Genomic DNA, 25,434 nt, shown 5'->3' on the forward strand with positions numbered 1-25,434 from the left:
TTTCAAATAGTTGCTATTTTTGAAATGAACTTTTAACATGGCAAACGAGCCTCATCTGGGAACACATATTCAAATTTTTAGATTATAAAGCTGCATTCATGTTTTCATGTCATCATACTTTCGACAGAACAGGCTATTCTCTTGCTCTGTCTGCGTACTGTGTTACAGTGTTAGTTTACCCATGTTCCAAACATTCTGCAAACTCTGGAATGTTTATCTTTTTTTTTTTTTTTTTTACTTGGTAGGTAATGATGATTGCATGGCAGAACTGTTTGGACAAAGGCCTGAAACATGGGCCAAAAATTGAGCCGTAGCAGAAATAAAATGAAGGTGCTTCTTCTCTAGAATGATCCAAGTCCACACCCACAGAGCTTAGGAGAATCTGGCAGCCATGTTTGAATCAAATCCAGTAGAAATTTAGAGCTTGTATGTGTAATAACTTACCCACAACCAGACAACACTGGTTTTAATTATGAAAATATAAACTATTTCTCACAATGTAAAGACTATTTACGCTGTTGGTTTGCTCAAGTTTTCACTGTGAAGCTTTAATTTGAGTACCACTGTTTGATTAAGGAACAACAGTGATTGTAGAAAACGTGGTGTTGTTATATACGAGTGCCTCCTCATCCGTATCGTTCTTATATTTCTCTGTTTGGCTGCAGGTCAACTATGCATGAATGGATGAAAATAAGGCAGGACGTCCTCTTCATTTTGCACCCTTAGCAGAGGCAACATTCCCAACACCACTCAGGGGGGCTCCATTAAGCAAGGCATGATACCAAAACCCACCCGGAATTCAAGGAACGTTTTCCCTGTGGTTTCAGGTTACCAAGTCCACACGTTAAACACAGAGCACACACACACACACATGCATATGCACGCACACATATAAACTGCCTTACACAGTAGCACTGTACTTTTTGTTATTTTGACAGAAGTTGAGTTGTTGGCTTTTCTTCTCCCCTCCCATGCCTGTCATTCATTTTCGTTTTAAAACTCACATTCTTTTTCCTGTGGGTTGTGTAAAAACTTGGACTTGAACTTAAAACTTCAGCTTGACCCAAACCACCCGCCCGTTAAGATTCTCACTTTATTGATAAATACCGCACGGTGAAAGTTTAACCTTATATGCACATTTGCACTAAAAGCACACAAGAACCTTGGCCAGAGCTCACCATTGGCCTCAGATTCCACAGTATACGTAAACACCGCATCCCTCAATATTCAACAGCTTTTGGGTCAAAAATCTGTCGACTCTAAATCACAACTCATTTTCATTCACTGTATCCATCAAGAGAAGGAATGCGGGCTCCTAAAATAAAGTCGGAGCAGAGATTTGTAAATTAGAAGTGTTCACACTGTGTGAGTGACTGTACAAAGTCAGATCTCAAGGGTCGGTGTCCTGCATACTTTGAATGTTTCCCTGGTTCAACACCCCCGAATCCAATGAATAGTTCTTTACCAGGCTTCTGCAGAACAGGGTTGCCTCCAGAAAATTTTCAAAACAGCAGTCAGATGTATGCCACTGATAATCTTGAGATACATCACAAAAACTCAGTCTTTAAGGCAGACACTGATGTAATTTGCACGGAGATTACGGGCAGAGCCAAGAAATTGTCATACATATTTAAAAGTAGGCCAAAAATAAGAGATCTAGATCGGGACATCAAAACATCTAATTATTTAAATGTTTACTTTGCTCAACAAAAAGCCAATTGTGAGTTGAAATGATTTGACAAGAGTCAAAGATGCAAATTGCTCTCAAGGCATTCTCTTTGAACAAAGTGCATTTTTCTACTTATAGAGGTGCAATGACTATCATGTGTTTTTTGTTTTTTTAAGTAATGATTACAGTATCATTTTATGATACATAGATGTAGAGCTGGTGAACAAGCTGAAACACTTAAAACATCAAGTAGGAGACCAGACATCCAGAGACAGTTTTAATTCGTGACAAGCACCATAGACTGTGTGCCAAGAACCAGCAAACATTTCACCACATAGCTGTGGTGGCTCATCCAATGTTTTCATCCACTGACAATTTAGCTTCAAACTCCGCACGTTATCAGACGTTAAGTGGGCTGCATTTGGAAGAGTTACTCTTAGTTTGTCGATAGAATGCTTCAGAATTCGTGTAACAGTGAACATAAATGTTTAGAAGGCGAACACACACCTCTCACACACACACAAACAGAGAACATTGATATACAGAGCCCCACTGGCTGGCCACCCAAAGCTAAAAGATTTCAAATAGGATCATCGAGGCATAAAGCCACACAGAAAGATAACTCTTTTAAAACTACTACTTCCCCCTGCCGCACTCATACATCGCTCATCTATTCCAGATTTTAAATCAGCTCTTCTTGTTTGACTGACGCTTTTATTATCCCTCCTGTTCCCAATTGCTCCACTTCCCATCCTCCTCTTCCAATTTGAGATTGATGTCTTTCCAGTGGGCAACGATTGGTGAGTCAAGTTTACCTTGTCCAATATAAACTGCTGCCATAAAACACGCCAGTCTATTGTGGCACTTTAATTATATGAGCTCAACCCACTCCACCGTCTGAGGACTCAACATTATAGGAGAAGCTGGAAACCTTCTGCTTGCACAAATGAGATGATGAGAATAAAACGAGCTAGAAGGCAACCTCACAAAAATGTGCAGAAAGGCATAAACACGGGGAAACTGAAATACACAAAACACTCATTACTGAGAGAAACGTGACGAGTAACACATTTGCAAAGGAGCGCATAATGGGGCACGTTGCACATCAACAACACAAACACATCTTCAGCAATCTTTTTTTTTTCCATTTATAAATGTCATAAATCCAAACTCACAGTCCAAACATGTTAGCACTGAAAATAAATAAGTCAGAGACTGAAATGTGATCACCGCTATTTTCCCCTTTCTTCAATTACACAGACAAACACACACACGCGCACACACACACACACACGCGCACACACGCACACACACGCACACGCGCGTGCACACACGCACACACACACGCGCGTGCACACACGCACACACACACACACACACACACACACACACACACACCCATGCACATGCACGCTCCCAGTCCAAGAGTCCTATTTGGAGGGTCAAACTGAGGCCCTAAACTCTAGTGCAGGGTTATGGGAAAGGAACCGACTACAAACTCTAATCCAAAAACAAGTCTAGGAGAAATTCAGAAAGGACAGACAAAAATTACTGACTAAAGAGGTTAATCATAAAATTAAACACAAAGGGGTTGGCTTCAGTCCTAAAATGTGGTATATCATGTCAGCTGCTCCTTGTTCCAATTCAGTCTTTTCTTCTTTTTTTCTTCTTTGTTCAAGTACCTCAAAGTATCTGACCTACCTGACCGAGCAGACATTTAATGTTTCAAAACAGAAGAAAAAACCCTCTTACAGTTCTGAGCGTTAAATGTTTCTTTTTCTCCCACAAATATGCATTAATTTATTGCCCTTTCAACTTATGGAAGCCATTTTGACGAATTCTCAAATTTTTTAACTAAGCTCCTTTCAACCCAGGAGACTGATAGAAAAGCCGGGGGAGACAAAAACGTATGACTTGACAGAACAAAAGGGAGTGGAGTGTGAGGGGTGAAGACTTTGCCCAGTGCACCGTTCTTCCTGCTTCTCCTCACAATGAGCGGAATAGATTCCAGATGTCGAAACGATAAACAAATGGACTGTCATAACCTTATAAAAATGCAAGGCATTCAGAAGCACTCGCATTGCTGTATTGTCTGTGGACCAACTCTTTGTCTTAATCTCAAGTCTTTGGACTCAACCCCAAAGAGGAGTGCTGAGTTATTACTTTTTTAATTCGTTCTGAACATCACATATGTGCAACACACCAGAATGTACAGAGCAGTCTTAGAATAAATTTCAATTCCACATGGTTGAAGTGTTAAATTACTCTAAACATCAGTTTCACATTATACACAAACATTAAGAAAGAAAAAGAAAAAAAAAATCAAAATAATCACTTGCTCATTTGTGCAATAAATGTGTCCTCCTGCACAGTTCAAAATACCCAGAGGAATGTAATCTACTGTATTCTAGACCTCCACCATTTCATAAGGTGGCAGATTATTGGAATAAGTGTTGCAAATTTTGTTTTGACTCTCCTTTTAAAAAGCCGTTGAAACTGAGAAATTGTGCAGTTTGAAGGAAGAGTCTTGCCTCTACTTGCTGTTTGGACAATTGTTATGCTGAAGACTTTTTGTTTGCTTGTAATAAACTATTGAGAATACTGAACAGATCAAGGAGAAGAGGTAAGGAGGTGTGTGGGGGGGGGAGTTTAAACCGTTCCATTGATTATAATAGGTAATGTTAGAGCCTGACGTTAGATCAGCTGGCCTCACTCAAAGCTGGTGTTGTGTTTCAACGAACACCGAGAATGGGAGAGAAAAAGGAGGCAGGCAGCTTCAGCGCAGACAAAGCAGGTCTGGAGAAATTGAACGATGGCAATCTAAAACCGTGGAAAGACTGAGTGTTGGATCCCGTCACCAGTCTCACGTTTTCATGCGAGCGTTAAAATATCCCCCAGGAGTGTGACACCCAGGAAAGCAGGGAGGGAAACGGTAGTCTGGACAGTACCAACACATTCTTCAATAGAATCAGTTCAGGAACAACCAAAGCCAACTTGGTCCTCTCTTGATCCCGAGCCTTCCTGTCACACTTCTAATGATTTATCTTTAACCTCAGTCATGGATCTTTTTTTGTACTCTGCATCTTTTTCTTCAATCAAATCAGCAGATGAGCCAGGGGTCTCTTCCTCCCCCATGTTTTTCTGTCTGTCCCAGGTGGAGAGGTGAGATAGAACCAGAACAAGGCTGCAGGTCTAAAAGGTCTTGGCCCCATGCGCTTACAGCAAATATGAACAAACTCTTCGGCATTCTGCAGTAACTCTTCAACCTTAACATGAACCCGATAAAGGATCATGTGCTTTGGAAAATTCTGCCTTTCAAAGCACTGACAGAAACACCACAGGGGACAATACTTTCACAATTCCTTTTCACTCTGTACACCTCAAACATCCAGCACAAGTAAGAGTCAGGTTATCTGCAGAAAAACTCTGATGACTCTACATTTGTATCAGAGATGGGCAAGCAGCCAAGTGCAGAGAATGTGTGCACTGGCTTGTGCCATAGTGTGGGAACATTCATCCCATCTTCAACATCAACAAAGCAAAGAAGATGATTGCATAATTCAAAAGAATAACTTTCTGATTAGATAATTTGGTAATATTTATCAATCAAATTTTATTTGTAAAGCACTTTTCAGTAACCAGGCATTTCCAAATGCTAATTGGGGGGACTCAGTGAGCATTTAACTTTCACCTTTTTTATGTCAGTTGATATTTTAACATGGAAAACAAAATAAAATAGTTATTTTGCTTGATGTTACTCCAAAAGTTACATATTCTGTCTGAATACAGCAAAAACTGTGAATTCTGCACCCTTGTGTCCATGCAAAAGCACCATGTGAAATGCAGTCTCATCCAAAGTGACTCACATAGTACTTCAAAGCTGAAACGGGACCAACCAACCAACCAACCAACCAATCAATCAATCAATCAATCAATCAATCAATCAATCAATCAATCAATCAATCAATCAATCAATCAATCAACCAATCAACCAATCAATCAATCAAATTTTATTTGTATAGCACATTTCAGTAGCAAGGCATTTCAAAGTACTTTACAACATTAAAAACAGAAACAGAGTCATGTAGCATTGAATAAACAGCAAAAAAAAAAAAGCTGTCCAACAAAACTGTCTTTATAAATTTTAGATCTATAGGATTAGTTAAAAAATAAACACTGCCACTTCCAAAGTGCCACAAAAAGAGAAGAACTGGCCCAATTTATAAGTCATAATTTGTTCCAAACATCTGCAGAATAAAAAAAAAATCCTCACTAATTTAAAAATGGAAAGTAATAATTTTGATCCTGATGTTCCTGAAAACATGCAACACACACACACACACACACACACACACACACACACACACACACACACAAAAAAACTACAACCTATGATGGTGTAAATGTTGAGAGATGTCAGCAGATGTCGAGATGCCCTTTACAGCTGCTGGCACCCCGTTCACAACTCTGTCATCAAATGTTGGATGAAGAGAAGAAGGGGATTTCAACCTCAAAAGTCTTTCATGTGCTTTGAAGTTTAAATTGTGTGTCTGTCTGCGGATGCATGCTCCTCATCTGAGCCCTTGTGAATAACCTCCCAGCTGTTCACAAGCTTATGGATCCCATGTGGATTGATGCATCTCTTGCTTAGGGAAAGCCCAGCATGTCATTGGAGGACTGGTGTGGACTCACACCTTTGCATCTCTGTTTTGGATCCGTTTCCTGCTGATGTGATTTGTTAGTCTCTGCCGCATTCAAATCTTCCTAATGTGTTTCTTGTTTTTGCTTAACACCATTGCTTCTTTTGGTTGTGTCACTGCTGTTCTGACGTAGCTTTCCCAAGAAAGGTCCAAGCAGTGGGAGAAGTTATGGCACTGATGTCCGAGTCTTTCCCATGCAGACTCATAGGAGGGCCTTTGTTCCCCCTCCACGCTTTGGGGGTCTCCACAGCGGGATTGTGCCCCACTCTACTGACTCCACAATGGGTCTTTATGTTGCCAAGGCCCCCCTCCACACTTTCACTCCAACATGCTTGCCTCATCAGGGGCACCCCAACGCAAAGGGGGCACCACGGCACCAAAATGACGACTCTTTTATCATGCCCTGCTCTGTCCTCCTTTCTCTGTCATGAATGCCAACAGAGTCAGATACAGGGAAAGAGAGTAACCGAAGGAGCGAGGCTTGTGAGTGTTGCCAAATGTCTCAGTGGGGCACTGTTTTCTCATTCAAACCAGAAACACTTGACACCACAAGCAACGACCTGGCAATCAGCAGGGAGTGTGTGATAACACACTGTTACAGCTCTGTAGTACAGTTAATGAAAAACCAACACACTTGGGAGTAAATGACACAAACTCAATTCACGACCGGTTGTTCATAAAGACAAAGGAGGGAACTTGCTGTATTTCTCTTTTGCATAAGTTGATAAATAAATGTAGATGCCCCCATTCTCCCTTCTTTATGGGTTTTTAAATCACAAATCTCCAAAGCAGATATAATATTTTTTATCACTGTGTACTAAAATCTTGGCACAGGCCCAGTTAACTGGTAGTATGTTCAATAGATTACCTTGCAAGAGTATGTACCCCTGCCAAAGAAAAAGCATCTCCACAGCATACCCCTGCCACCACCATGCTTCAACACTGGGAAACTTAACTTAACCCTAACCCTACCCTAACCCATTCTTCAATTGTTTCCTGTGTCCCCATTATGGCTAGAGCCAATTTTTTTTAAATACTGGATTTATTTTCAAAATGCTTTCTTCTTACCACTCCTCCAAAACAGAGAGAACTATTGACAGAGCAACAGATTTACCCACCTAAGCTGTGGATTTCCGCAAGCACAGAGTCTCCAAAGGTCGCATAACTGCTTCTCTGACTAATGTTCTTCTTGCCAAGGTTGTTAGTTTAAATAGACAACCCTATTTTGGTAAATGTGTGATTGTTACCATAGTATTTCCATTTTCAAATGAAGAATTGAATAATGTTCTGTGAAATGTCCAAAGATTGAGATGTCACGACTTTATTCACGACCCAAATCGTATGTTCCTTGAACTCCGTAATGCTGTGTGCTCACCAATGCTCTTTTGCAAACCACATAAACCTAAGCAAAACAGTATTATTTAGGGGCACCAGAGTAAAGGAAAGGATAAAAAAGGCCAAGGGCCATGAATACTTTTGCAATGCATCAGATGTCTTAACAAATATATTAGGTGGAAGAGAATGAGGGGGAAAAGACGGAAATTGTAACCAGTCACTAAACACAATAAAAACCAACATCCAGTGCATCTCTTGCTGACCACATTGTCTTACCAAATACATAAGTAAAGTCAGGCCAGACCCGGATGTTGAACAAGGGCAAAATGATAAAGTCACACACACACACAAGGGGAAAATGAATCCATGGGATCTGTATATTTTTCTGTGTGTTCTGGCAGTACCAATTGAACTGAAGTTCCTGTGGTTGTTAAAAATTGGAGAGCGTGACCTTGTCATAGCTGTGGAGGTAGTTTCAAGAGTGTTTAAGAAACTGATCCAGAATTCAGAATCAATTACAGATTTGAGTTGGCTGAGTAATTGGCATAATTTTCTTCATATGCTGAGTGAGAGGCAGGAGAGCCACACACTGAGCAAGCCCTCTGGTCTCTTAGAGATGCGCCCAAAACCATCAGCAGGAAAACAGTTCCAAGGCTACATCTATAAATCAGCACATAAATAAAAATCTCAGCAGAAAACAATTCAATCACTGACACAAACACAAAGAAAACCAGAGCCTTATGACTTTTCGTCCTGCCAGCATTCAGTCAATAGGGAGATGGATAATAATAACTTCCTTATTTGCACAGTGATCAACAGCAGCCAGTCACACTGACTCTCAGCCTGACAATTTTCAAACCCTCTTCCTTAACCCCCCGAATCAAGATATTAAAAATTATTGCCACAGCTAGCTGTTAAGCATTTAACTTTCAAGAAAAGTTAAATCACAAATTAGAAGTTATACCGCAAGTGATGTTATTTTGTGTGTCAAACATAGAAAGCAGGTTTGTGCTTTGTCGCTGAAAACACAAGTTAATCAGTGATGCAAACAATGGAGACACTAGAAAGATTTCCCTTACCTTTCTACAACACCGTCGCCGCCCCAGCAGGTGGAGTCGTCCATTGTTTGCTCCCCATCACACAGCAGCTCTGGCAATGTATTGAAGAAGGATTTATAGCGCTGCAGTTGGCCTAAGAACTCCCTAATGGAAAAACGGAGAGTCAATAGAATGATTATTATTACTATATGACAATGACTTAAAAAAAAAAAAAAAAAAAAAAAAAAAAACAGAATATACAAAGAGTCATCTGCAAAATGATACCATGAAGAGCCTGAATATCTGCCACTGTGCTCTGGAATAGTTGAAGTAACAACAAACGCTAGTTTAATATTTTTCTGACAAGGCATGCATGTGATAAATACAAGCGATGATATTGACAGTGGCAGAAACGACAGCCCCTGAATGTGACTGCATCAGCACATTTTCTTAGTTGCACTGTGTAGGGCTTCACCAGATCTGCCAACAGATGTTATCAATATAGTTACTGTCATCTTTTGCAAAGCAAAGGCAGAACTTTTTGACCTGACTCCGATTGTCTAAGCCCATAATGAGAAGCAAAAATGACGGGTTAGGTGCTAAGACAGCCAGAGAAAGGTTTTTAGATGTGACACGTTTCAAAATTCTAGTCATTTTCCTTGAATTCTTTCATAGTTTGTTGTGTTTCAAGTGCAAAATCTGAAGTGCATAGAAAATGTTTGGTAGTTTTCTAATTATTTTACTGACAAAAAGTGCTTCTATTTCTATTCTCCGTTACTCTGAGACCCTAAATAAAATCTCTTAAACTGTTTTCCTTCTGATTTCACCTAATATGTGGACATTTTTGAACAAACATTTGTGAACAAACTGCGTCACTGACCTACCACAAGGGAGGTAAAGAATAAGGTTTTTATGAAGCGTAAAGTAATAAAACAACTCAAACTTTGAGCAACTAAAGGAGCATTATTCAAATCATCATCTAAAAATAAAAACGAATATGGCATAACCAAAACAACAAGGCATTATACCAACTCTGAGGACACCCGAGTTACAGAAATGCACATCTTCGATGGGGTAACTTGTTGACAGGTCAACTATGTCTTATGCACTCCACAAGTTTGACCATTATTAAAGATTGGCAAAAAAAAAGATGCACAGTTAAAAGAAAGTATCAGCATTTCTCAAATATTTATTTTCTCCAGCAAATGGAAAAATAATTTAAAATCTCTGTATATTAAGAATTCCCACATTCACTATGTGTTTGTCCACAAGCTAGTTCAATAAATGTGACTCTGAATCAAATTCTGAAATTGCACATTTAATGCTACACACAAAATGAAACTAAAATGTCAAATAATCTCCAAACTCTTATCTTCCCAGTGAAATATGTGGCAGCATCGTGTTGTGTGAATAATTTATTCAATATGGAAAATAAAACAGGTCAGAGATGATGGGAGGTGGAACTAAAAACAGGGTAATCCTGGGAAAAAAAAAAAAACATTAGAGGGTGCAAAAGACTTGAGACTGGAGTGAAGGATTGCTTCCAATAGAAAAGCTGCTAGAGATACAAACTGATCTACAATGGATCAAGGGTTATATGTTAGAATAGTGAACTCAAAGTCCAGACCAAAACCCCAATTGAATATCTGGACAAAAGCTGAAGACTCTTGGTCACAAAAACTATCTATCCAATCAGATTGAACTTTAATTATTTTGCAAAGAATAATGAGCAAGAATTTCAAACTGAGTTGAGAAATACTTAAACTAATAATACTAATAGAAACATGCCATACACCTTAAAGTTTGAGAAACTGTTAATGCAACACCACTCTGCTTTAAAAGTGCCAACAACTTTATCCTTTTTCCTCGACATGTTTGGTGTGTTCCTGATGGTGTTTGCTCATACTTGCACATGATGGATTGCTTAACAATCAAGCAAGCTTCTCAAGTCAATTAGTTGCACACAATTTTATGCAAGGGTTTCAAGGTTACTGAAAAGAAATGCATTATACATTTTTTTCATATCCTTTTAGGTTAATCTATCACAAACAATGTAAGAAAGAAAATTGTATTTAGAATGTAACCAAACTGAAAATGTTATTTTGAAAGAAACTGTTTCTTTTGCAGGTATCTCATAATATTGAATAAATAAACGAGGAAAAACAATTCCTTGGGTTTATGCTTACCTAGAGAGTGTTCTCAGATTAGGATTATTGCTCTTGGAGGGCTTCAGAGGGAATGAACTGGGAATAATGGGAATTGGAAGGAGGAGGATGCAGGGAGGTGAAAAGGGGGCATGGAGAGATAAACAAGAAAAAAAAAAGGTTGGCATGACAGGGGATGAAGGGAAGATGAACAAAGTACACTCGACTGACTGTGGTAGAAAGTGATTATTTATGCACATGCAGAGACTTGTCAAACCAAGTATGACTTAATAACCAATTTCAACCAAAATAACAGGAAAATAAAACAGAAAATGGAATATAATTCATAAATCCACTCAAACACATATCAGCACATGTGCAAACAGTTGAAATGCACAATTAAGACAAAGTACTGCTGGATGTTTTGATTTACTTTCTTTGTACAAAAAAGAAAAAAAAAAGCTATGCTCTATCATCTTTCACATTTTCCAACCATTATTCTTCTTTTGCTGCTGCTGTGGCTTTGAAGTCTCCAGGGCTCACACGAGCTCTGGTCAGATCTGGCAACAAGCGGGCGAACTCGACTCTGTTGCTATGAACGGCAGAGGCAGTGCCATGCCAGCCGTGACAGCTAGGCTTGGCATCAGCGCAGCGATTCACAGAGTGGGACGAGGTCAAGCACTCAACAGTGCTTTAGTTCATCTGTGTGTGCTTTCCAATGCGGCACTGGCTGGCATGCAGTGCTGGTGGTGTGGTCGTCTGGGTAAACAGGAAATTGTGTGGTCTGTCAAGATTAATCTTACCACGGCTGCGCCTGCCTACCAGCTGCTGTGGGCACACGATGGTTGCTCCAGGAACCAGGTGGGGAGTATGGGTGGTGCTGGAGAGAAGTTACTTTTGTCTGTGTGTGTAGGTGTGTGTGTGTGTGTGTGTGTGTGCGTGTGTGGGCGTGCTTGTGTGTGGGCGTGCTTGTGTGTGTGTGCACTTTTGAATCCAACTAAACACTGGAGAACAGTGTGAAGTGACGGAAGCTGTAATAGTTTTGGATCAATGATATCCGACCCCTTAATCTATGACAAATCTAACAGTACAGTGAATATATGCAAAAGGTAAGATAGTCAAGCATTTCTTAAGTTTGTTTCACATTAACTCAAAGCTTTTGCCTACCTTTTTAAGTGGGCAAACCTTGCTACCCTCTCTACTGGTAAAATATGGGAGGAGGAGGAGGAGGAGGAGGAGGCAGATGGAGAAGGTGAAGTTAAGGTTGTGGAAGAGGTTGTGACCTCTGGTCTCATAGACCACATGCCTGGGGGTTCCCGTGTAGACAGGCCACACACCTTGTCCACCTGTGGAGAGAGCACAGCACACACACACACCTGCTAAGCAAGGAGAATGTATGAATGTGTGGGTGAAGCTACAGGGTGGCTTGCAAATCCCTCACTGATCCACCTACAAATTTGAAAGTATTAAAAGCAAGTGAACTAAGAGATTTCCGGGATCTGTCTCAGACAGAGAATGCTGTTTTGGTTGTCAGATAAGTGACTAACGTAAATGCAAAGGTGTACATAAAGAAAGAGACGTGATGAAGTAAAAACAGTTACAATGAGTGATTTAGTGCCTGGAGGGCTGACAGTAAATTTAAAACATTCCACTACATCATGGAGGTAAAGGGCACGTGTGCACATTTGGCAATGGGAGCAAATATCTCCTGTGTGCAATTAAACCTTGCAGCAGAGGGGAGGTGAAAGAAGGATCCTGGAAGAAAAAGGGACAAAAATCAATGCCGTCTCATTGGCTTAAAAGCCTTGAGGCAGTGTTGTTAAGTGATCTTCAATTAGCAAAAGATACAGATTGTGATGGCTTTTCTGTGCTTGACTGAATAGATCCTTAAAGTGATCAGTGCCAGCACTGCTTTATCTACAGAGATGAGTCATATATGCAACCTTTATTTAACCAAGTATGTCTCATTGAGATTACCAATCTCTTTTCCAAGAGCAACCAGGCAAAGACTGACAGTATTAACTGTATGTTAATACATTGTGATAGTCACGACACAATTACAGTTATGTAGAGCACATCACCTGCAGTTCTAATACTTTTTCTTATTTCATAAATCATTGGATGGTTTGGCACCAAAATACATTAAAGTTGCGTTTTCATTTTATCAACCTTCCAGACCACTCTGGTCTTCTGGTTCTAGTCTATGCCGCATCTCCAGAATCAGAACCAAACATGGAGAAGAAGCATGCAGCTTCTATGTTCCCCCAATCTGGAATAAGCTAAACTGCAAGTCTGCTGAAACACCGAGTTCCTTTACATCAAGGCTAAAACCCCATTTGTTTAGAGTTTCTTTTGATTAGACAGAAGCCAATTTCAAGTTGTGTTTAACATATACGGCATATTTATAAAAGCTGAAGGTAATATAATTACTTGACTGTGCTATAAAATGGCACTATATGTGCCAGGGAATGTATAATGATACCTCCTTACATTTTGCTACATCATTATATGGTTACTTCAGTGTTCTTCTTGACATGAGATATTTTTCAGACCATACTTGCCACCAGTGGATCACATTGCTTTTTTTTTTCATCTTTGGAAATTTACGTTGACAGTATTACTCAAAACAATTCACCTCTAACATTGTGAAACAAAAAAAACTAAACAAAACAAAAACAAAAATCTTGACGAGCTTTAAGAGCTGATAGAAGAAAGCAGAATATTTAAGAGCTTATATAATGTTTAGGATCTCACCATGAATTCGCTTTCTTTCTTGGTGTTGCTGATTAATCATCGCTTGTAGCATACAAATGAAACTCGCATAAAAGCAACTGCGTCTCTTAGTGAAAGTCGGTGGCTTTGAAATTAGAACTCACACCATAACAACCTAAACCACTGAAAAGAACTTCACCCTTCACCGTAGCCCGTTTGCTCTAAACCTTTTCCTGACTACATGCACAGTAAATCCACTCTTTAAGCAGACACTGGGCACGAGGAAGGTTGTTTTACTGCATTAACCTTAACTCCCTCTGGAACCATAAAACACACTCACATGTGGTAGAGCAGCCCACAGCCACACATGCAGACAGCCACACATGTAAACATAGAAGATATATCCACACACATATACATTTCATTGTCCCTGGAAAAAGAAATAAGAGCACAGCAGCTGTTTTGGCTAAGCAATGTGAACAGAGAAAATGTGCCTTGCATGAGACTTGATGTTCTTCGTGCTTGTTTTTCAGACCTCTTTAAATGAACCATTCACTTATACTTATTTAAACACAGTTTAAATAAGTATAAGTGCAACCTTTTTCAAACTGTTTGAAATAAGGGAGTCATGAAGTAAATATGACCAAAACTATAAATGTAATCAAGAGAAATAGTACATCTATAAAAAAAAATTGAAGTTTTGAGAACAAAAGCCATGAAATCCTGTTTGCAGTCTGAAAATGTGTGCTCTAGAATTATGGCAGAAAAATTCCACTAAGCGAGCAGAGAGTTCTGCAAGCAAAGATTTGCTCCGAGCAGAGACTAAGTCTGAACGCGAAGAGACGTTTTGAGTGCAAGGATTACAAGGTTTGAGAATAAAGATATGAAGTCCTGTTTTCAAAATAATTATGTAAGCAACAAAAGTCTTGAAATCCTGCTTTCAGACTGAAAATGTGTGCTCTTGGATTATGGCAGAAAATGTCCCCCGTACATGTAAAAGTCTATGTTTTGCAGGAAATATTAACTCGGATAAGTTAATAATTAAGGGGTTCATATTCACAAAATATGAATTACAGTACATATTTTGTGAGAGAAAATATGTAATTTTCTCTCACAAAATATTAATTCAATTTGAAAATGTTTATCCGAAGTTTTTGACATTACATTTTACTTTGAATTTTGTGTCACATGGGCTTTTGCTCACTGATTGGAAGTGTGAAGGCAATCAGAGAGCATTTTCCCTTTGACCATCCTCAGGGGTGGTCTGGGACACTCTTATCTGAATTAGATTAGCATTCTGAATGTAATCCATTCTGACACACTAAAGAACCACCCACTGATCCTATGAGACTTCCAGGAGCCGAGTTATTACCTCACGTTTTTTGACACTTTTTTTTTTTTTCCTGAACAATTTAAAATTACTGGCTGAGGACAAATTGACCACATTTTGCTTTTTTTTGTAAATCAACTTTCAATAACACACAAAAAATTCTTTGTAGTTTTTCACATTATCAATTTAGCGCAACCTCCATCAGATTTCAGTGTGATCAGTCTACAACTTCAATTTGCATTCGCATAGGGATACCTGATATTACAAGCAGCTCATTTTGTTTACATGAATAAAAATTTATGCTGCACGTGTTAGTGAGTTTCTATTCTAAAAATTGTTGTGCAAACAACAATTTTAACAACTTAGCTCCAGCAACTGTGTCTATTGTAATGTTCATAAATACTGTTGTGCCAGCACATTTCATTTGAAGGACATCGACTGGTTACATCATCAGCATGTTAATGTTATTAGCTCTAGACATGTGGAATGAAGCACAACTCCAAATAACTGTGTGAGCATGCAATTATTAAATCAAGTAGCAGTCACTTCTGCATTGGCCATGCTCAGTTTATCCACTGTTTACATTTGATCAAGGCTTTGCCAGAATCCTCATGTTTAAAATGGTAAGGTGATGTCATACACACTGACGTAGAAACTGCATGAAATGCAATGTGACTGATTACACTTAAGCTGCTTTGAAAAACGAAATGTTCAATGTATGGAAGTAGTCTGATATGAAAAATATATATATTTTTTTTAAAAACTGCAATGAAAAAAAGATATGGGTCACAAAGGGACAAAAAGCATTTTTGCAACATTTTTGGCTGTAGAGTGAAATTAGGATTTAATAAATCAGTGGATTACTTGTCTCTGCTTTGGTGAATGACTTTCTCTGTAGTGTGGGATTTTTGAGTTGATTGTTGTGGTCACTTATTATAAAATATCTTGTGGAAATAAAACAATCCCTGTATAGTAATACTAACAGACATCTCTCTGTTGCCACATACTACCTTAAGCAATTAAGCAAATCAAAAGTATGCAGTGTTAACAAAAATCACGTACATTGAAGGCTAGCTGGGCAATAGATCATCCAGGAGGAAAGGGTAAAGAAATCAACTTTGCAGCTACAAATGTATATATTATGAGATGTAAAAAAAGTAGATGTGGAAAAGAGAACAGGGTATTTATACTTATTGAAGTTCCACATATTCCATATACAGTGGTTTAAAGAAAACAAAGTCAAATATGCTCATAGATACCATACAAATAATCCATAAATATAAAATATTAAACAAAATATAAGGCTAATAAATGTTGAAATATAACATTGTGTAAAAACCTACATTACAAATACAATGTCAACATTTGCTATTAATTTTTTTGCAAATAATGTATTTGTTACTTTTAAATATGTCCTAATAAGTTGTAAATTAAAATTCAGCAAAAAAAAAAAAAAAGTGTGTGTTCTAGGGTATTATTTTTGTCGTAAAAAGAAAAAAAATTAAAGAATGTAATTTTTTTCATGAGACTAGTCTATGACTCCATTTAGACCAATGCCATGTCTCACCTGCCATTGTCTGACACTTTGCTATTCTAAAAAAAGACAAAAAGGTAAACATGAACAAGCGAAGGAGGTCGTTTTCAGTTCTGTTTACGTTACGCCGTTATTTTTGCATGCATACCTCGGAGAAAAAGTTCAAAATCACAGGACCTCTAAACAAGTCAGAGAAGATTGGAGAAGGTGCTTCATTTCTAAACAGTAAAGATAGTACAAATCGTTCTTTTGCTAACTAAACAGAGAACTGAGTAAACAGCAGGCAGGGAAAATAAACAGTATCCTCTCAAGGATCCTCTTGAGAAAATGAGACATGTCCTTTGAGGACAGAGCTGCTGACCGTTGAGTCTCGCGGGACAATCTCTCAACATGCTGAGTAATGACACGAGCTGCATCATAGCCGTTAATTGAATATCTTCTAAGCTGGTGATTGTGTGAGAATAAAAATCATATATGGCCTCAGTGTTCCAATTTGACTTATGTTGCATGTGTTTGGTCACCAGTTTGCTCTTTTTATTCCATTCCAATTTCAACTATTTTGTACAACATTCCTTGTATGATTGCTTAAGGACTGAGACTGATGGAGGGAAAAGATTAATGGGAGGTGTGCAGTTTGCGGGGTAGCTCTTTAGGGAATTACAAGGCATGCATTTACTGTGCATGTGAGCTGTCAAATGAAACCCGACTTTTACTGCAGTCTGCAGCAGATACACAATAGACTGCACCTTGGTGTTATAGGTGTAATACATCAGAATATGAGTGATGTATGCTAAATTTAAAGGAGTGCCGATGAGTAGATGAAGCAGTGTACCCCTATATTCTGACCTGAATGTGTAGTGCGTGCGTGCGCGCGTGTGTGTGCGTGTGTTTTATGGTTAAATCTTCCTAAGGCAACAGAGTGCAAAAAGAACACAGCAAGACAGTCAGCTTCATCTGGGCCAAACCCTGGGACATCCCTTCTCCAGAGGAGTATTGGCTTACAGATAGCAGCGGTGGTCTTTCCTTCCAGTTTATTTATCAAGGGATTGCCCAGTAAAGCCAAGGGAACTTTCTCAGCCCCCTGTCACCTCAGGCACTGTGGGGTGGTGTTCCTATGGGGCTTTTTTCAGTCACAGAATATCTATATGGTACACTTCATAGTTTGAGTTAAATGTGAATAAATGAACAGATGAGGGGGGGAAAAAGTGTTGGTACAGGAAAAAAAGTGTTCCCTGAAATAAAGTAAAAGAGACGATGCTAAGTTGCACCACTGGCTGTTTATCACACGGTAACAGAATTCAAATTTGAACGTTGATTCTTAAATGTTTCATTTGCTTAAAGAAAAACGACAATATTTAATATTTTTGCGCCACCATCTTTTGCAGGATTCACCAGAAATTGACAAAGTAGTTTGCAATGAGATGCCAGCATTTGCCCACAGGTAGATTTGCCTACTTGACTACAACTCGGGTCTCCCTGAGTGCTCAAGCTGCCTCACCACCAATCAAAACTGAGGTCTCTTAATATTTCAAAATCAATGCTTAACATTTGTAAGTAAATATAGAACTTAAAGCTGCAGTATGCAACATTTGTAAAAGTTGGAGGAAAATGGAATATGTGTTGGAGTATGAGCAGCACCACACTGAGGGTGATTGACAGCGCTCATACCCCCTGCCTGGCTAAGATTAGTGGTTTCTAGTTAGCACAAAGCAGAGGACCTCACATTTTTTTTCACAGATTGTTTGCCTCATACCATACTACCACAACATAGAGACAGTTTCTACAAATATGCAAAAAATATATTTTTTATAAAAGTTACAGACTGAAGCCATAAGGCGACATGGCAAAAACAAAGCTAAAGAGTAATAACAGAAGCAAAGCAGAAACATTTTTTGTAGAAATGATCAAAGCCTTTAAAAATAGTAATTTAGCACAGATGTTCCTATAAGAACAAGCAAACAAACTGAACAAGATAACTGAGTAAATAGCAAATTTATTTGGCATTCATTTTTGCTTTTGTTTCTAAATAAAAGAAAAGGGGAAAAAAAGAGAAAAAAAAAACTCCAGTAGTCAGGCACGAGAAAATCAGAGCTTAAACCCTCTCTTCCAGATTTGCTTTGGCAAGTTTGTTGTATATTACATTTTCCAACAAGAACCCCATGGCTGCTTGTAATTTCACTTCATATGTGGAGCTTTTACTGCTGCATACTATTATATTTGTGTAATTGTGCAAAAAATTATTTCCACTCCTAATTGCAGGATGTCAAAAGTCCCATGAAGTAACTGTTTCCACTTCTTTTGTATTGCTTTTAGGTTAAAACTAAACAAATCATCAGCATTTCAAGGCCGGTTTAGCAAGGAGATGAGTCGAGAAAAAAAAAAAGGTATTCATGATTTGTCCCTGCAGGACACAAACACTGGAGCTTTTGGTCACATTAACTTTTATCTGTAGGAAGGATAAAAGCCAGATAAATACCTTTAGTCTTTATTTTGGAGGAGCAGCAGTGTTGTGGTGGAGGCCTTGAGGTTAAACAAGCAGACATGTGACTGGATAGTTGCCAGCAGAAATTGTGGAGCATCTGGGAGAATTTGGGTGTGTTTAGGGAATATGAGAATTTATCTCCTTCCTCAGCAGCACTGTTAGGTTGTGTTTTTAGGTTAATCACAGAAGTGGGGATTAAATGTTGACTTTATACACCCACTGTGGAAAACCAATACTATTGTACCATTGTACTTTTTTTTTCCTCATCCGAATGACAGATGGCAAGGAAAGTGTATGAAAAAATTATAAGCACCGACAAATAAAGAAATTGGCAGTTGACCAAAATGGGACAATTACCGAGCAGATTAGTCCTGACCAGTGACTGGCAAGAAACTCAATAACCCAATATTATTTTCTGATCAGCAAGCACAATGTCATGCCAAAGAAAACACTTTTCGAAATATAATGAAAGGGAAGTCAGAGGACACCCAAAAGGTGTAAAAGGTTTTAAAAGTAAACCATTTTTTTCAGCAATGTGTTGAGACACGTCTGTGATTCATTGAGGCTGCGAGAGAGTGAGACAGTTTTATTCATTTGCTCTTTGAACCTCTGTGTTATGAAACATGTTGGATGTTTCCAGCATTTTGGAAATTTCAGAGGTAAGATAACGATCCAAGGGAATGAACAGAGAAATTGGTGTTTAGACTTAGCAATGCCAATATCGGATTCTAAAGACGCTGTAAGATGTGAACTCCAACAACGTGCAGTCTTTCTTTTGAACATCTCACACAGCACACACACAAACAAGCTTAAGGCAGACAAATTAAAAATGATGTCCTGAATGCTGTTTTTACGTCACTTTATTTTTAGTTCTTTATGAAAAATCTGAGTCACCAAATGTTGGTGCTTGTAGATCAAAGTTTTACAGACTGTGATGAGTGCATCTCCAATAGCATGACCAAATTTTAAACATAATGTATTTTAAAGCTGCATTTGGTGATGCAGGGATGCTTTTAATTACAAAAGTTGTCTGTTCTAAATAAGAGAACTTTACTTTTAAGCATAAAGATACTATTGGTGGAATTTAAGTGAATGCATTAGCCCAGAGTTTATCTTTACAGGACAACTAAAATCTAGAGATGGGACAGTGACTTTTAGTGTACTGTGTTAACTACAAAAGAACTAAAACATTCAGCAGACCACTTCATAAAACAAACATCTAAATGCCTCAATCAGACTCAGACCACTTAATCAGAAAAAATATTTACTGCCTCTTCTTAGCTGGAAAACCTTCAAGATGGGAGTGTAGACAGCTTGCAACATCAATCCTCTGGCCCTTCTTCCCCGTCTGTCTCTCTCTGACATTTCTTCAATGTTGCCTTTTTAGAGTCTCCGTCAGTCTTTCTAAATCATGCCGTCTGCATCGCTCCGTCTCTGTCGAGCAGTCTTCCACGCACTGCCTATTTCTCTCTTCTTTCAAATAAAGTCCGGGCTATTAATTAAAGAGCGCTGCAGCTGCGTGTATATCACACTGGGCAAATTCCAATCTGCAAAAAAGCAAGCCGAGTTTCCCTCACAATGCTGACGCTTGTTTATCCTGGTTAAATCATTTGCAGATGATCAGAAAATGCGACCCCTGGGTATTTCAAACATGGAAGAGACTGTGCAATTTTCATTCAGTTTTGTCAATTTTTTTGGAGTAAAGATCATCGTAGCAAAATGTGCCAAAAAAGTGTGTAATTTCAAATGCTGGGAGAATTTTCTTGTCTCACAAAGAAAGAAACGAGGGCTAAAATGAAATCTGGTTTGTCTGGGTTACTGTGGAACATACGAGGGTAAAAAAAGAAGTCCGTGAAGAGAAACACTGTGAATCCGTGCGATCGTTTGAAGTCTTCCAATGCACCAGCAGTTACCACTAAAATCATAACACAGATGTGTTGGGCATTTGTGTTAACTTTACAACAGCTGCCGTCAACATCATCATGCCAAGATTAAAGGAGACTTTTAAAAAAGTATCTTTCTCATGCATGACAACATACACTCGGGTCGTTGAAGTCCATATAAACCAAAAGACGGAAGAGATTACCCTATTCCTTAAACAGTTTGATGTTGCTTTTCCAAGTCCAAATCAAGTTATCCATCCTCCTCTTCCTCATATTTTTAACTTTGTCCTATTTTAGCTGTAATCCTTTTCCCATCCAGTACATGCAAGTGGGCGGTCAAAAGTTATTTTTTATTGGTTCGCTGCCACCTTCAAACCAACATTCAAAGGCAGTTGCCATAATTTTGAATCTATGGATCTATGTGCCCTAAGTTCTAAGCTAAAATACGGCAAAGTTCAGGTTTTATCATTGTGCCGTTTTAAGAAATATAAGAATTGTTGTCATTCATTTGCCTCAGATAAACAAAAGCATCATATCTGCTCATTTCAGACCTTCCCTTTTCTTGTCTCCTACCTTCATGTGAAACAGTCAATTTAGCTCCATTAAAAATCTGCAAGAAAAAAAATAAATATCACACTAGTCTAAATATATCATGAATAGAAAATTAACCACTTGTTTACAGAGTACAGGATTTGTTACAGTCACATTATTTGTTAAAATAACCACATTTTTAAATAATCACTGTTTGGGTCAAAGAGGAAAACTGTATATTGAAAACAACAGTGTTGTATTCTTATGACCTAATCATACAACAACCACTTGTTAGATTTGAAGACAAATAGTGTAAGAAAACCTGTGGAAACTGTAGTCAAGGGCTGCTGCATGATATCATAACATTCAAAGTTGGTCAGGCTAGAAACATAAAAAGAAAAGTCAGATCAGGGACAAGTGTGTCCAAGCAACTAAAGACATCTACAATCATTAGCTAATGGACTGATAAGTAAATCTCCCTGGATGATTAGAAGTGGAACTAAATTGTGCAAACACTCAAATGAAACATTAGGACTTCAGTGACAAAGTCTGTATGGCAATTCATTTATTGACTTTTTCTCTCATTTGGTTATCTTCATTCCTTTAAAACTACACCAGCCTATAAATAAAGTTTATAAAAGAAATAAAGTATTTTGCATATATACTGCAGAATTCAAGGATTTAGATTGTCAGTGTTAACAAAATATTACTGGTGTTGAATCACAGCTAGTTAAGTTTCAGGAAACTCAACGTAATCAAATTAATTTACAAGTTGCTGCTAATTTTTATTTTATTTTTTTTACGTCCTCTATGCTTTCTTAAGATGAACAAAATGAAATGTAGAATTTTTTTTTGTAATAAATGTTTTATACCATAATAAAATGGATGATTTTTTTAAGCTGCCTTACAAAATTGTTTGTTCAATTTTGTAAGGCAGCTCCAATTTCTGCTCATACCATAGCTAATTGAAAACTTGCATCCCAATAATTATTAGATTTTGTAATTAGCAGGGCAATTACAAATATAAAATCCTAGTACTTGGATTTTGGCTTAGTTGTCATGTTTGTTTTACACCGAAATGCTTATTTTTCTGGGGGGAAAAATAAATATGTAGAATTGTTCAAACCATTTCTCTTAGAATTTCCCTTTGCTTTTTATGCTAGTTTGTAAAAATGAAGAATCAAGCGTGAAAAAAACAAAAATGTCAAAGAATTTGATTTTAACAACCCTACTGCTCATTGAAGTAATGCTTAGTTTCTCCTGAAAAGGATTTAGTTAAAGTAACTTTCTAAGGCATGCCTGCAAATCTTCAAAATGTGATACAGTAAGCAATTTTTCTAAGTTGTGACACTTTCCTGGAGGGGGGTAATTTGCTTAACTATTGCTAACAACTTAATGTTCTCATTTTATAGGTGATACACTTGGCCCTCTCTTTCAGTATTTAACAACATATCTCTCTCAGATATACCTACTGGTTGATCTTTGACTGTGACTAACCTTATCTGCTTTCTTTCATCTCATGGATTTAAAAATGCCTCAGCTGATCCTCTTAGCTGTGTTTCTCTTCTAGATGAAGCCACTAAAGGAGGAACTACTTCAATTAAGTTTTTTTATTTAACACAGGAAGTACTTGTGTGTTTGTGTTTTTCTTTGTGTGCGTGTGTGTGCGTGTGTGTGTGTGTGTGTATGTGTGTGTGTGTGTGTGTTACTCTGCCATCTCAAATCCCCAGTCGATATTGTGGCAGATGGGTGCTCACACTCAGCCAGATTATGCTGGAGGGTTTTCCTTTCCGCTGTTGCTACATGCCGGTCCACGAGTAGTGAATGTTGCAAGTCAGTGTATTGATGCAATCTGCACGGTTGCTTAGGCAGAAAATCTTAAGACCTATTTGTAAAATAAACTGAACTTTACAGCATTGTTTGATCAATTTGGAACGTATTTGCTTGATTTTGGTCCTTTGGACCGAATACACTGCCTATGTCAGAATACTCACCCTTAGTCACAAGATCCTCCATCAGAATATTAAAAAACACACAGATAAAAACACTCAATAAAAACTGTCAAATCAAATAGACTTAATTGGACTAATTTTAGTTGCCCTTTTATGACCTCGGATCTGAATGCTATTGACTACGTAGGGCAGATCTCAAAACTGAAGTCTGCAGATACTTCAATACCTCTATTTTTATTTCAGTATTGGACTATAGTGAAATGGTGTTGCAGGAACGTCAAGTGGAGTACATAAACCTGGCTATAAACTCCTTGAGCTGCACCATGATTATGATTTGCTCATAAGCACACAATAACTAAGTGAAACTACAAGAGAACATTTGCCTCCCATGTTAAAATTTTAATATTTCTGGCAATCTTTACCAAGCAGATACTATTAAATTTCCTTTCAGGTTAAATAAGCTATAACATTTTTATCACCTTGTCAATAAATTGCGGTCTCTGACCCGTCAAGCACAGCAAACAGAAATTTTGGAAAATGAATTCAACAAGTCAGTGTTCATAGAAAGAAAACATAGCTAAACGCCATTTCCACCAGGGCCCAATAAGAGAACTTTTTGTTCCTGGAATCTGTCCAACTTTCTCTTAATTGTGGCAACTTGGCATAATCCTGCCCCAGGCTCCCAACATGACCACGTCCCTTCTGCTTGCTCATGCTCTCACAGCAGAATGAGTTCCTTGAAGCAAGTGATATCCAACATTCTTCACAAGCCTTAAAATGTAAAGGTCACATGTACAATCGTTTGGACGTAAAGTCCCACAGTGAATAGTAGAAGTTATCACTCTGCAAACCATCAAGTGTAACTAAAGAGTCATTATATTTTCGTTTACACTGATTTCTGCTGTATGCGGATTTTATGCAGATGCTGCTTCTTTGTGGGTAACTTTTAGAAAAAAAAACTGCATGCTTATGAAAATATTGCAGTGCAATAAAGAAATTTGTTTTGGTTTGTGGTGACCACAAGGAACCCGGCTGGAGCGATAAACTTTTCAAACTATTTACAGCTGTCACATTTTTAGCCTTATAAATCTGTAGTTTCAAAGATAATAATCTAAAGATGGGTGATAAATGGGCTTAAAGGGCATGTTTTTCTTTTTTTCTGAGTGATTGTTGACACATAACAATTAACACTTCTCTAACAGAACAGTGGTTTCATTAAGTCATATATGAGAACACAGAAGAGAGGAAGCTTCGGTTTCTAAACTCTCGATTACCTCCTTTAGCTGCACTGACTTTTTCTTTTCTGTTTTTTAACATCAAACTATTTGTGTTGCTATGAGTTTGCATATGGGGTCAATTTAATTACAAATACCACCTACAGACAATTTTAACATTTTATAAATTCAAGAAAAAATATTAAACTTACTTTGTGTTAACCTTTATGTCCTATGTATTTAATAATTAAAAAAATGCAATCCAATTAACATAACCATAAAAAAAATAAGAGACTGCATTTTTACAGTTTTGTCACGGTCTTCTTATTCATCTGCCCCCTTTGACCTATTTCCATTTGTAGATTTGTAAAGCCAGTGTGTCGAGGCTCTTTTCCTTTGCACAATAACTGGAGGTCGTCCTGCTCTCATTTACTTCTGAAAACTAATGAAGTCCAACATTGTCCCAATTAAATAATTTCAGAGAATATTTTGTAATATCATTTAAATATGGTATGTCTCTCTTACACAATACCAATTTCATCTTGTTTTTACAGTAATTGGGACACCCGAAGATCATTAGAGCTTTTTGATGATTTATCTTTGGTGTTGAGCTCTGGTTGAGCCAGTCTGAAATATTGATATTATTTTCTGACAGGAAAAGGATTTTTTTTTAACCTAAATCTGTCAGGTGGGTGAATAACTCTGGGCTTAATTGTAGCTCTATGAAATGACAATAAATTACTTATAACGCTTACTAGGCGTTTTGTAGAACAAGTACAACAAGGTTTTAAAGTTCGGGCCAACATATAGAAAAGTTGTTCAGCTAAGATTTATCTTGAATGCTGTCTAAAGCAACACGAGATATAATAATGCCAAAAATGTTAAGTGTCTCCAAATCAGTTGAATGAATA

At 38.0% G+C, this 25,434-nt stretch overlaps 1 protein-coding gene across 2 annotated transcripts in view; it reads right to left on the reverse strand.

Annotated features, from left to right (window-relative positions):
* The window catches only part of LOC103148283 (glypican-5-like), a 95,808-nt gene that overhangs the window by 41,263 nt on the left and 29,111 nt on the right, over positions 1–25,434 (reverse strand). The window contains exons 4-6 of one of the 2 annotated variants that reach the window (XM_007566971.2): positions 12,053–12,231; positions 10,928–10,984; positions 8,784–8,906 (exon numbers count right to left, since the gene is read on the reverse strand). In XM_007566971.2, the coding sequence (XP_007567033.1) occupies positions 8,784–8,906; positions 10,928–10,984; positions 12,053–12,231 (359 nt within the window). The remainder of the gene's footprint in view (positions 1–8,783; positions 8,907–10,927; positions 10,985–12,052; positions 12,232–25,434) is intronic. The other variant, XM_007566972.2, reaches the window with a different exon arrangement.

The sequence above is a fragment of the Poecilia formosa genome, unplaced genomic scaffold, assembly GCF_000485575.1.
Source record: "Poecilia formosa unplaced genomic scaffold, Poecilia_formosa-5.1.2 Scaffold202, whole genome shotgun sequence".
Taxonomy (NCBI): domain Eukaryota; kingdom Metazoa; phylum Chordata; class Actinopteri; order Cyprinodontiformes; family Poeciliidae; genus Poecilia; species Poecilia formosa.